This window comes from Agelaius tricolor, unplaced genomic scaffold, assembly GCF_023055355.1.
Source record: "Agelaius tricolor isolate 1412-34295 unplaced genomic scaffold, bAgeTri1.0.p SCAF_3, whole genome shotgun sequence".
Lineage (NCBI taxonomy): Eukaryota > Metazoa > Chordata > Aves > Passeriformes > Icteridae > Agelaius > Agelaius tricolor.
In genome coordinates, this window is record NW_027269263.1 from 23093228 (window position 1) to 23107595 (window position 14368).

Below are 14368 nucleotides of genomic sequence, written 5' to 3' on the forward strand. Positions count from 1 at the left end.
AAAACAAGGCTTGGAGTATGCGTCTGTCTGTTTTCACTAAATAGAAACAACCCAAGGAGAGGAGACAAAAAAACAAAGACCAAATAAAAAAATATGTCTCTCAAATGGAAATGCAATTATGTTATGGGAAAATAGCAAGTCAGACAAGGAATCTTAGTATTAAAGGGAAAACATGTTAACCTTTACTCTGATATGCCATCCTTTTTCGTGCTGTAAATAGTCTTTAAGTAATATGACCACAGCCAACATATAGGGATCTTGCCTTGTTTTACTAAAATCTTGTCTAAATGGTAGCATTAGTCAAAAAAGGATTTGATGTTCAAGGCAAATCAATGGCTGGAGAGCATAGAGACCAGAAAATTTAAAGCAGCAGAAGATGCAACACCATAAATAGGTCAGAAATGGAAGAGCTCATACTTTAGGTGGGAAGATGTTGGATCTTAATAAAACTGTCATTGCTTTGTCCTCCCTGCTAGCAGCTACTGCTTCACAAAAACCTAAATGTAGCCATGACATGAAGACATGCATGCTAATCTGTGTCTGGATAAGGAATGCAACACCACTACCACAGACACTGCTGGGGGACACCCAAAATTATTAGAGTTGCCTACTCATTTATTAAGTCTCATCTTTAAATATACATAATATCAATCAATAAGGATATACATATTCATCAGATATAAGCCACAACATCAAAACTAAAAGGTCTTGAGAAAATGAAATTTTGATTCTTCATTATATTCTACTACACAGACTTATAACATTCAACCCCCATGTTCGGAAATATCCTATGGCAGCTCCTGTATCAGTCAGCTGCATAGTTAAAATATCTTTATGAACTTTTTACAATGGCTGTCTTCAAAGACAATGAATAAAATATTTTTCCCCATCCTAAATAAGGTTAAATTCTTTATGCGTCATATCTGTCTGTGTCCACTTGACTCTTTCCTCTATTTAGATTTTTAATATATTATATACATAAATTGTCTCTGTTCAACAAGCATTTGGAGAAAGCTTTGAGACATATAACATTTAGGCTGCCCTAAATGTTAGAGTCAGAAATTGGACTTGATGATCCTGGTGGGTCCCTTCCAACTCAGGGGCTTCAATGATTTTTTTTTTTGGGAAGAATATACACAGGAGTGTAGGTGTAGGAGTAGTTTTGGAAGAGTCCAAACTACCTCATTATTCTGGTCTACATAGAGCTTACAATTAGGTTTTACATTCAGGGTAATTATGAAATTTCAAAATGAAGTAATAGCCAGTGTTTTAAAATGTCAAGTACTTCATTATGCATAGAACTGATGGGGAATGTGGACTAACCATTTTCAACTTTTTCCTAATCCTTTTAACTCTGTGAGTTTGTAACTGTACTTCTATGTAACAAAATCAATGAGTACCAACCACTCATAAATATATGATTTTATTTCTTGAATTTACTATTTTCAAATTAATATGTCTAAATCTCATTTTGTACACATATGTCCCAAAAGACACTGTTAATCTGAATCCTACCTTATTCTATGATCCCATATTATACCTATTATTTTTGAACACACCACCAGGCAGCAGGGTAGCAAAGATGATAGTGTACTAGCTATCAAACGACAAAGAGTTTCCTGTTATCCTATAGTAAAATACAAATAAAGGCACACACCCACCCACATTGCTGCTAGTAAATCAATCTTTCCCTTGGCATTATCTGCAGAACAAAGCATAGCTGCTGGCCAATACTCTCAGGATGGCTTGCATACAGTCTAGGGTAAGATTGCTTGCAGCAAGAATCACAGTGTCCATGAAGAAGTCACTGGACTTTTCTCCTGAAGCACAGTTACACATTTATAATTTCATAGTAAACCATCTAATCCATCCCACTCCAGAGAGCAGCAATAAACTTAAATTGTCCCTGAAAATGACAAGATGAAACATCTGCTACAGTTTGAAAAATGATACAGTGAGGGAAGGAAAAAAGAGTTACTCTGGGAATCAATCAATCAAAAAGTTCATTTAAATATGGGTTGGGGACAAATGTATGCCTGATGAGCATGACACATTTCAAATACATGCATAATAAATCTATGAAGTCAATCACGTGTCATTGTGTCATTTCACTGGAAACCATTGAATTAGTTAATAATTAACTACTTCCTCTAAGAAATAAGCAACCAAATTCCATATAGAAATTATTTTTAAGTGAGACCTTAATTAAAAAAAAAAGAAATGTAGGTAGTGCCTGTGTTCCTCTATTTCAATTGGGTACATCACAGAAGAGACCTGCCTGAAGCTGTGAGTTTATGAACACAGCACAGCTCAAACAAAAGGCAGTTTCAGCAAATTACATTTAACATGTCACACAGGAGCATTTCAAATTCATGTGAATAATAATGTCTAAAGCAGAAACAGCAGCAGTTTACAAGATACCATTTTCTTAATACAAGCTTCTATACCACAAATACACCTAGTGAAACCAACTCAAATTCAAATTTAGAAAGCCTAGAAAATACTGTGTTAACATATGAATTTATAGAAATTATTAGATCTGCTTGTTTTGACAAAAATAAAAAGCTTCAAAAGGGTTGATTACATAGAGCAAGCACACAGAATCATGTGCCTGTTCCCATCCCTTTTTTTTTTTACCAGTAACTGGTCCAGTATTAGCTACTTTAAGAATTTATAATCCTGTAAAAACCTGTGATCAAAGACCTTAAAGAACATGTGGCTTTTACAGCAGTAGAGGGTCTCTGCTATAAGGCAGAATGCAAAGTTTCACCTACACTTGGTTTCTTTTCCTGTTATATCTGAACCAGCCAAGCTGGTAACATTCACTAAAACATCCTAATATGGACTAACAAAAGAACCAAGAGAAAGGAACTTCTCTTGGTTCAAGTTAAGTGTCCACTACAACCAACTGTTCCATACTGCTAAACAGCTGCTATGATATGCACTGCCTTTCTAGCAGGTCAGCTAGGGTATGATATAGTCTTATGCACATGAGTTCTCTGTACTTGGATATCACTTTCTTTCCCCAATCCCACCAGACAGATGTATCTGTAAATTACAAGGAAACTAGGAAAATTCAGTAATTAAATACTTGCTACTGATAGATTAAAAACAAAGAACAGGAATTATTTTTTTCAAACAGAAAATAAAAGGGATTCATTGAGAGACCTGTACTCTAGATGCAGATTAAAAAAAAAAAAAAACCCAAAAAAACCCCAATACCAGAAACTATCAAGTCAGCACAAGAAAAGAGCTATGAGGTCATCTCCTGACTTTCAAATTATTTGTACTTCCGAAGCAGTTGGAGCACTAAAATAAATATAAATAATATAAGCTCATAACCCAGCAAACTAAACCACAACTGAGACTTCAGCTGATTTCTGGCAGCAGAAAAAAGGAGTAATCCATCCTTGTGCAAAATATCCTTTTTTCAAGATATATCAAAGCTGACGTATATCAGCTGAGAAGTGTTTGCACTGCAGCAACAGCTATCTAATTGTCAGCCAGTTGACTAACAATATTTTCTATAACAAGAGATTAAAACCAACATAAAGAACTTTCCATGGTTACCACAGCAGATGTTTATTGTGGTTTTAGCACAATATTTGCCGGAAATATTTTTGGATTAATTGGTTGTAGCAGTTGCATACAAAAAAGGGACATACTTAAATATCAATTCTGCTACCTGAAAACATAGGGGGGAAGCACATGGCCTGGGCTGTGCATCAACCAGTACCATACAAGGTGATTTTCAAAAGTTGAAAAAAAATCTACAAATCTCCTACAAACACAAAAAGTTCAACTTTCAAACTGCTAACTAAAATTAAAATAATGCAATATTTTTGCAAACCTGAAATCAACCTGAACAGATCTTTTTCAACATTAAAGGATTTTTCTGGACCCCCAAGTCATAAGATAGTCTTTTTAATGACCCCTCAAAGTAGCAGTTTTTACAACTGACTGGTGGAGTTGAAAAGTGATGTCCTGTTGTTTTTCTGAAAGTTGTATGTAGTTTAGGGGAAAGGGAGCAACAGTGCAGCTATGGATGTTATACTTTGTTACTCCATGCCAGAAACAATTTTTTTGTGCAACCGATATCAGTCATTTCAGGCTTAAAACTTTGCTGTTGCCAGTGTAAAGAGTTTTGAATTACTTGCACTAGCAGTATGGACCATGTTTATATTTGTATCAGCCTAGAGATCCTTCAACAGTACAGTAGCTGCAAAAAGCCTTCAAAGAGGAGCAAAGTACAGCAAAGTAACAGCCAAAATTAGTCCTTGTACTAGAGCACAAAAAAACCCACTAACTTTTTCCTAGGTCATTTTCTTATAGTAAAGTTAGTACTTCTAAAATCCATGAAAAGAAAATAATACTGGCAACATCTCAAGGAGAAGTTTTCTGCCCCTCAAGGCTACAAAGAGCTAACAGAGACTTTCTACCTGCAGTTCATTATTCATGTAATACAATTTTTCCCTTGTTACAAGAAAAGAATTTGTTTGGGACAAGCTAAATTGGAAGTATGGAAGAACTTCAAACCCCAGAAGTAAATTTTTAATCAAGACAATTATTGTTACAATTAGCTCCTTAGTTGTTATGTTTAATGCAAGAGCCTATTAATCCACTCAGCACAGCCTAAGCTGGCCTGACTTCACATTTATTTTTCTCCAACATCAAGGCCCTCAGAATCAGGATGAATCCGCTTACACACATTGGAAGCACCCATTCAGTGAAGATTAGCATAATATTAAGGCCATCTGAAGTACAGAAATGAAAAGCACTAGATGTTTTACTGTGCAGCCATTCAGTTATGCGCAAGAGGGAACGACCCAGCCAAGACATCTGGCACAAATTACCATCATTACAATTTTTTGCACGACTTTAAGAACTCTGGTCAACACCTGCATGCCAACATGAAAGTCACAATGCACTTCCAGGGCCTATACTTAAGTAAAGCCAGTCTGGCAAGACTGAAGAACCAAAATACCAATCTGCTTTGGCACAATATTAAGCGGGCACATAATACTCCACCTTCCTTATAAAGCTCAACATTTACAAGGCTAAATATCCAGTTAGTTGTTTTGTTTTTTTTTTAATACAAAGGACCTATTTAAAACAATATTCCTCCCTCTGTTCATAATCTAGTACAACAGTCAAGAGATAACAGTCTACTGCTTGTTGCTGGCTATTTCCTTTTCCTGTTCTAACTCAGAGAAGCTAAGAGTATGAATTAAGTCATATTCATCGGTGTCCCTATTCACCTACCTGATATAGGGATCCCTCCCAGACCTGTGCTGTGTTGTGGTGGGAGATTCAAGTCCAAGAAATTACTATTTGAGGTGGGATTTGCTGTGTGGTTCAAGTGCATGATGCTATTGCGTGGGAAGGCCATCCAAGGATAGCGAGCTGCTTGGCCTGGAAAATTGAAGGAGTTGTAAACTGCTCGATGCTGTTGAAACTGTGGAAACCTCTGTGGCATGACTGGAAAGGTGCTACTGAGAGAGTTGGCATTTGTGGGTGCAGCAGGATGCAGGAATCCAGAACCTGGCCCTTTGGCAGTTGTAGTGTGTGGGGTAGGGTTCTGAAGAGATGTGGGCGAAAGGGAAGGTTGGTCTTGGACTGACAGTTCCTTCTCAATCAGGTCTGCTAAGGCTTTGCGGGTGATGTCAAAGGGATCAAACCCTAAGTCGTCCTCTTGCTGTTTGGAGGAACCAAACCCAAAAGCTGCTTGCCAGTCTGTGGAGGAGGATACTGGTATAGTTTCTGTTGGAGAAGAAAGGAACAGGATTTAGAACAAGAGTTAGAAATCATTTTTCCATATAAAAGCTTCAGCCTGTGTATCTGACTGTGGTCTTTTATCTCCCATATAATACTACTTTATGTTCCCCAAAGATACCTTATTCATCAGCTTAGAATGCCATATTCAAATCAAACTGTCATAGACTTCTACTAAAGGTGAAGTGCGAGAAGTAGTAAATAACATTTTTACTGCACAGCTGCACTGTTCTTGAACCATGGAAAAACCTTATCCAGAAAGTATTTTCAAGAATAGTCCCAAGCAGAAAGAGACCAATGACCACTTGCTCAGAACCTTCTATACCCCATGCTACTTCATGGAATTGTGAAGAAGCAGAGCATAATAAATAAGGTCTTTACTCAGTTCAATATTTTGCTTTCACCAGTAATGATGTGCAAAAAAGATACCAGGACGTTCCCTCTCAAAAGGAAGAACCTCAGAGCAGTAGTTCAAAAAACAAAACCAAAACCAACAAACAAAACCCACAAAAAATCCCCTACTGTCTACCATTATGAAGAGAAACAAGTCAAATTCTTGAGGAGACAATGATAAAACAAAAAAGGGAACTGCATTACAAGATACTGTTAAATATTTTGAGGCAGTGTTGCAAAAAAGTTATCAGAATTTGTCCTCACTTTCAGTTACTACTTCTTTTCATGATTGTGTTAAGTTTGCTATTCAGATTCAGTGAATTCTGGTCTATCTTCACAATATTTTTCCTCAAAATTGTGGTCAAGCAACCTGCTAAGTACAGGGTAGCATCACTTGCAACATTAACTCCCTCTGCTGGTAGGGACCTGGTGCGCTGCTCTAAGAAGGTTCAGTATCCTCTCAGAGAAGAAAGCGACAGTTCTATTTTCACTCTAAAATCCATGATGATAAAGAGTTGCTGGACCAACAAGAACTTGTCCTCTGCGTTCTTATTTAAACCACAACCATACACTTTATATTAACTATGATCTCTACTACCTGGAAATCTCACTGCTACTTAATCCTCACAAAACTGGTGCATCAAGTGCCTTAGCAGAAAGGAATTTCCTTGGTAATAAATATTGTTTACAAACAGAATTATGATATCCAGGAGCAAGATAAACATCAAAAGATGACTAATCACTAAGTAAACCAACTATATAATATTATTTTCATTCAATTTTTTACTGATATTGTTTCATTTCATTTCCTAACAATTCCCTCAGAGTTATCTGTGAATTCTTCAATACTATTAACTATTCCCAAGACTGTATAATTACAACTAAAACAATGTTTTGTGCATACGACAAGGTATTTCATAGGAGAGTACCTGAAAAATACAGGTATCTGATGAAATAAATATCTGATGAAATTAAATATAACTTGTCTGAATTTATAGAATCTCACCTCAAAGAGAAAGATGAGACACCTTCAGATAACTATGCAGGATACTAAGAAAATTCTGAATTCTACACAACAGCTTTTGATATTAGAATTACAGGTTATCACATCAACATATATTGATACCATGTATTTTCCCCACTCTCAATAAAAATCTGTAACACTAAATATTAAAGCATACGTGTCACATCCTATGCATGTTGCTAAAAAACTAAAGTAAGCACTCTGAAAATTTAGTCATGCAGCTTGAAATCTCTGCAAAGTTTCTTTAAGAAGAAACCCTTAGGTCACTGCAATTCATCTGCAGTTAAGTGACAAATTTAACCATTTGTAAGGGGGGAAAACACAGTATAAAACAAGTCCTAGAGTTTTAGGTTCTACAGAGTTTTAAGCTCTGCACAACTCTGTACAAGTTTTAAGCAACTGCAAAAGCAGGCAGCACGCAGCCATGTAAGCTGTGGATGTACCTGATGTGAAGAGGCTCTGTGGTTCTGGTGCTGTGGGCCAGTCACTTGAAGTCTGTGGAGAGCTGGGGAATGGAGGAAGCCCACTGGGGATGGGGTTAGGGTGCCGGAAGTTGTCAGAGAAGAGTGACTGTGATTCTGTTACAGCCCCTTCAAAAGGAGACCGTGCACTGTGATTAGATGAACTGATGGGTATAACTGGATTGGGTTTTGTTAAACCAGGTGGTGGTGAAGGTGTGTCACTGTTTGTTATCTACAAACAAGAGAGAAAAAGAAAAATTAGAACATGAGTTTATATATAAAAATATTCTTCACTAACTCAGATGAAAAGTTTCCTCAAAACTCCTGGCCACAATTAGGTTTGTTAATATATGCCTCAGCACAAAGTCAAACAAAAAAATCAGCTTAGCAATAGCATTTTTAAATTTTGTTTAAAATCATCACAAAATAAACTAGAGTGGAAAAAGACCCCTAAATTCATTGAGTCCAACCTATGACTAAACACCACCTTGTCAATGAGATCACGGCACTAAGTGCCACATCTGTCTTTTCTTAAACACCTCCAGAGACAGAGATTCCATTGCCTCCTGGGACGGCCTATTCCAATGCCCAATTATGAGACACTTCAGAAACCACATGCTTCTCCAACTGGCAAGTGGCATTGAGTCCTCAAACCCACCTGTTACTTTCAGAGCACTTATCTTTGTGTCTTACCTGCTGAGAGCTGTCACCATTTCCTATACTGAGGGAATCTGAAGGTTTATCGATAGGGCTGCAAAAGTGGGAGGGAAAAAGACAGTAAGAGACTCAAGTATTTAACATGAAAAATAAACATTTGCTTTCGTAGTGGAAGAAAAGCCTTAAAATTACAACAAAAATTAAAAAGCAGGGATCAAGAAGGGGAAAAGTGCACTTATTTTTTATGAGACTGCTTTTTTAATCATAAGCATTCCAATAACTTGTCACATACTGTAATATTTTTCATCACTCGCCATTCTGCTTGGTGACTGCCTTAAGGAACAAAATTAAAGTTTTGAACATGCTCATAGCAGCTCTATGCCATACAAAACCCTAGAAGTCTATATGATGATAGTATTTTGTAACAGTCAGTTCCATCTAAGATACTACTGTAAAGAAACTGGAAAAGATCTATTTTCCAAACACACAAGTTTTCTGTTTCCATACAAATTCTAAATAAATCTGGGAGAGATAAAACATTAAATTAACAATTTAGTCTTGGTGGCAAGTTAAGCTTCCCACCAGCCTTTAAGACTGAGGTTTGAGATGACAGAAGGAGAAAAAACATAGCATAAAAACCTGCCAAAAATAAGGATAATATAAGGTACAGCAGAAAACCACCTCAGAAAGCCATTCACTGCAAATTATTGTGACTTGGCTGAAATGGCACATCTCAGGACTCAAGATTCTTATGGGCATCTGTGAGTTGCCTCAATAAATCTCAATACTGCACTAATGAAATGGTGTTATTGAAGTTCACACTAAAATCTTTGCTTTGCAACTTCAAGGTACTCTCATTTTCATCTACCCATGAGAAAATATGCACAAGCATCAGGCTCCACAGGCCAATACAAAGATTCTACAAACAAGCATCAGAAGTAAGAACATGAATTTCAGTTCCACTAAGAGGCCACAATGTGATACAAGTCAAATTACAGTCATGATGTTGAAAAATATATGTAACAATTTCTTTTAACTGGGTGCAGACTTCAGATTCTAGATACACCTTGTTTTCAAACAGCCCTTGGTGCTGCTAACTTTAATTACTGCATACAGCCAAATAGTAAGGTCAACTATTTGTAAGATTTCTTCCACTTGTAATTTTTCCCCTCACACCAAAATGAGTAATCAAAACTCAGCACAATTTTCCACTCTAAAAGACACTGTGTAAGAGTAATCATCAATACCTTTTTTTGTGAAAAAAAGACAACTGATTGAGTCAGTATCTCAAACAGATAAATTAAGCTGAAATACTTTATGACTATAAAGGAAAAATCACTGCGCTACTCCAGTGAAGATTTACAAATCCTCTCTGCTTAGTGATCCCAAAGGCATGAATAAAGCTCTTCCAATTGAAAGACATTGCTTTTGGTTAGTAATTTCTAAATTCCTATAGAAATCTGCTGTAGACTCTTCATTACACAATCAGTTCTGACTGAAGAGTTGATATTCCAGTCAAATTCCTTTCCTACAGCGCTAACATTCACCATACTGCAGTTTAAAAAGCTATGAGTAAGACAACTTTTACTGACAATCTAAATGATTAAAATGTCTATTATACTCAAACCTGCCTAAGGAGCTTTTATTTGCAAGATAGACTTCTAGCTCTCAGGAACAAATAAGGCTCATTATCTATTGACTACAAAATTTTTATTTACATTAAATACATTATTTTCAGGAAAAAAAATAACTGCACATCACTGAGATGCAATTCCCAGGCTCTCTGCTCCTCAAGGGGACTGCTATTTAGCCTAACAAGAAGGTACCACTTCCAACAACGCTCTCCATTTTAATGCATTGGTTCAATATTGATTTAAAATGAAGACTGGCTACCTCATCAGCAGCACCACTGCTTGAAATATTAGGGTTTACCTTGTTTTTTTTCCCATCCAACCTCTGAATGAGCCTAATGTTTATTACCTTAAGGGGTCCATAAAAAACAAACCAGCATGACTACAGACTAGGACTGTAACTGCTAGTGATGCATAAGGTGGAAGAGGACACCAGTTCTACTCAAGAAGGGCATCAAAAAAAAAAAAGTTGGCTGGCAATAAGAGATGATTGTAAGCAGATGAATTACTTCCTCTACACAAAGAAGCCTCAGTTCAACCTGCTGCCCTGTTGTCCCTCTGAGTGGTAATTGGGGAGCCCTTTCCTCTGTGTTGTGTTTCTGGAACACATCACTGGAAGGAAATTAACTTTTTACATTTAACTTCCCTCTACTGAAGCTTTTCCAGGTGACAAACCTCCTGATGTACAGCAAATGGCATATTTTTGTGGAAGCTTCTGTATGGAAAAAAAGGAAGGACTCAGCTCTGAATGGGACTGTGCAGCTGTACAAGCTATTGATCCCCTGGTTATTCTGCTTCCCTCAGCCATTACCTGTACTGTCACTAACTAACTTCATGTTAGGGTTCTCCTGCACAGTGTGCCAATCAGACTTTTTAACACGGGCTACACTAAGCCCAGCTTTTTGTGACCTGATCAGGATTTGTATCCAGCTCTCCAACCAGAGAGACTGAAGAATCATTCCCTCCACACCAATCAGTGAGAGAGAAAGCAAGCTGTCTGAAGTACAAAAGGCAGCACAATTACCCGAAATCTGAGTCTGCACCATCTGGAGTCATGTGTTCTGGGTCTGTGCCATTTTCTAATATAGGAGGCGTTTTCCTGTGTTCCATTGTTAAACCGTTGGCCGATTTACTTGAACTCTGTAATGATGGCCAGGCATCTTTGTTATTACTGTTGGGTCTGGAAAAAGGCAAGAGTAAAATAAAAAAAAAAAATTGAAGAGTTCAAGTTATGAAGAAAGTGTTTTAAAAATTGTAAACACTGGGGAAATAAATCTTTGTGCCAGACAATCCGTAAGAATAGATTTATCTGGATATTATTTTTCAGATTTTAAAAGGTGATGACATAAAAAATTAGTGGGATAGGGTAGAGAGAAAACCAGAGGGAATTCTGTTTTCTTTCCTGAATAGATAGCTGCTTTGCCAATCCTAGAGTCCAAACTTGCCCGTTTGAGGAAGAGGAAAAAAATGTAAATAAAAATGAAAAATGCCATCAACAGTTCAAGTGTCCAGACCTCTGCATACCTCATTCAGAATTACTTGCTTTAGCCCATAACTATTTTTAAGTTCTGTAAGTCATGAGCTAAGTCATACTTTTTTTAATATATGTTTTATATTCCAAGTCCTATCACGCCTGGCCATAGCAGATGAAGTTTTATGTTTCACACCTACAGAGGAGTCCAAAGCTTTACTAACAGACCATGAGATCAGCCAGACAAACATTGCTCAAGTTACTGCTTCCTTCATTTCTAGTTTAAAACCATAATTAATTCCCTTTTATAAAGTAATATTAGATTTCATTTTAGAGTGCACATTAGAACTGAAAAAAGTTCAAGAGAGGACTCAAAGTCCAAGTTTTTGCTGTAAATAGTTACATTCTGTACAAATTTAAGCAAAATGGAATATAGTCTATAACCAAATGGATTCAAATACAGTGCTGTCTGTCAACCCTGCAATCTTATTATAAAATATCTTCTTTTGTGTTCTCAAGTTCTTCTACATTACCTGTAGCTTTCCATTTGCTTCTATTAGGAGCTGTTTTTAGTATCCAAGTCCTGTCTTCATAATAAAGCAGCTTTCACCAAAAAAATATTTTAATATATCTGTCCTTCCTGATGCTCTCCTACGTTGGTATATCTCTATTACATGGTCCAACATTTACTCTACATTTTTAGGTCAATTTACTAATTTCACAGTCAGAATCTGGAAATTTCAGTAACTGCTTACAGCAACACAAATCCTTCCTACTTCTATTCAGATAAAATTAGTAATAGTAGCTCCTCTCAAATCTCAGTATTTTAACATTTGCTATTCTGTATCCACCTGTTCTCAGCTACATATACAATATGTAGATAGATGAGTACCTTGACCTGATCTACAGATCTCATCTTGGCTTTGCTCACATCTGGACTATGTTAGAGCTAATGAGCTGATCAGATACAGAACATCAGGGAATGAAGAGACAGCAGCAGCATATCTGTCATTTAATAGTGTCATTGTACAAAAATGAATTTAAATCTGGATTATGAAAATGGTCAATCCATTTATTTCAAATATCCAAATTTATGTTCACTACAGTGCAAAGTCATCTCTATACTAAAACAAACTTTAAAATGCCAGTTAAAAGTCAGTTTTGCATCCAAGGAAAAGGGAAAGAGAAACAAACTGGTGTGTATTTTGAGGTGGGAGGTTTTGTGTATGTGGGTTTTTTTGTTTTAGTTAAATTCAGGCTGCATGTCTCTGAAAGGCTGTTCTCTAAAAGATCAGTATGTGCTTAATAATTGCTTGTTCTTGTAGCATAAGAAAACACTCATTTCAGTTCTTCAGAAAAATGTCATCAAGGAAATAAAAAAAGCTTGATCTGTCTTAAATCTGGAGTCTATCTCCAATTTTAAGAGAAGACAGTCACCACAACTATCAAGAAACATTGCAGGAGATGAGTACACAGAGTGGCCCTAGGGGATTTTAACAGTTGTCTTCAACAGGAAGAAAAGGTCTGCAAGCAGGACCTTTCAAATTAAAACAATTTTAGAAAAACACTTAAGAGTTTAACAAACTCTTTTCTACGACTGGATATTTATAATTAAGTATCTACTACTTAGAGCTCAACTTCTGTTCCTTTCCATTATGAAACAGAAATTCTGCACCTCAGAAACACAAGAACCAGTTTGCAGTTGTCAGAGGCTGTGACAAACTGCTAGAAATATGAATATCCTATCAATGAATTCTACAAAAACAATCCTACAAGAACCCAATTGGGTAGAAACTGTGAAAGAACAATGTGCATTCATTCACCAGTGCAAAAGCAATGACAAAACATGTCCAAATCCCAGCTGCAGGAAATTCACTTTGCAACCCTAAAGGTGGTACCTAAGCATTAGCAAAGAACAGAGTCCAAGCTGTGATTATGCTGTTCAACTGACAAGAGAAATTACCTCCAGAAATTACCACTTGCTGCCTTTAGAGTAATATGCCATTTTCTGTGTAAGTGCTAAATGTTAGCACCACAAACTGGCCAAGCTCCAACTCCTAATTGCTTCCTAAAGGCATAAAAGTTTGCTGCAGTTTCAGATAGTGCATTCTTCCCACACTGGTATAATTTATTTTGCTGGGATCTAATCAGGTTTCAAATTAAAATTAGTTCAGATTTCAAACTTAAAAATCATCAATACCCAAGTTCAAGAAGTGGTGTATTTGTTTTGCTTGCTGCACTTTACCTTTGAAGTCAATATTGAACCAGTGCCTGAGAAATAGGGAGCAGCTCTGTCCTTAAGGAAAAAGATCCCTCTGGAAGCCCTGACCACTTGCAGTCAAAGTGCATATCAAACTGCCTCCAGAAATTAAAAGAAAGAAAATAGTCCCAGTATACCAGCTGGAATACCAGTTCTCAGAATTGTATTCTGCTCATTCAAAACCCATTGACAGTATTTCAGACACAGTACCCACTGTCTTGCTTAGAGGGCTGTGCAGTGATGCTGCCACTGGCAAACTATTGTCTGAAAAATACAGTAGTGCATGAACTGGCACACAACAAAAACCCTAAATATATGGTCAAGGTTCATATGAAGTGCAATCTAACTTTCACATTCTGCTCTGCCCATCTCCTTTATCAAACTCCTACAAAAAGGAGTGGAAAAATTGTCAACAGTTTTTATTTCTTTATCTTACATATGACATTTGAATGAATAATTAAGGACTGGTAACCTCAGACTTGCATTTATCTTTGTGTGACTATATACTCATATAGATAGATATCTTTTCATAACTTACTGAACAAACTACAACATTATTTTAGCAAGGCATATTAAGTTATATCTGCAGCTACAACATAGTAAAAAATATATGGACTGCACTATAAATCATGATGTAAAAAAAACATTAAGGTTATAAGATAGCTCAGTTATAAAAATACAGACTGCATTCATAATTAT

At 36.6% G+C, this 14368-nt stretch overlaps 1 protein-coding gene across 4 annotated transcripts in view; it reads right to left on the reverse strand.

The window, feature by feature from the left end:
* The window catches only part of CNOT4 (CCR4-NOT transcription complex subunit 4), a 76802-nt gene that overhangs the window by 11922 nt on the left and 50512 nt on the right, over positions 1-14368 (reverse strand). For 2 of the 4 annotated variants that reach the window (XM_071423177.1, XM_071423178.1), the window contains exons 8-11: positions 10963-11118; positions 8344-8401; positions 7633-7882; positions 5263-5760 (exon numbers count right to left, since the gene is read on the reverse strand). In XM_071423177.1, coding sequence (XP_071279278.1) covers positions 5263-5760; positions 7633-7882; positions 8344-8401; positions 10963-11118 — 962 coding nt within the window. The remainder of the gene's footprint in view (positions 1-5262; positions 5761-7632; positions 7883-8343; positions 8402-10962; positions 11119-14368) is intronic. The other 2 variants (XM_071423179.1, XM_071423176.1) reach the window with 1 other exon arrangement.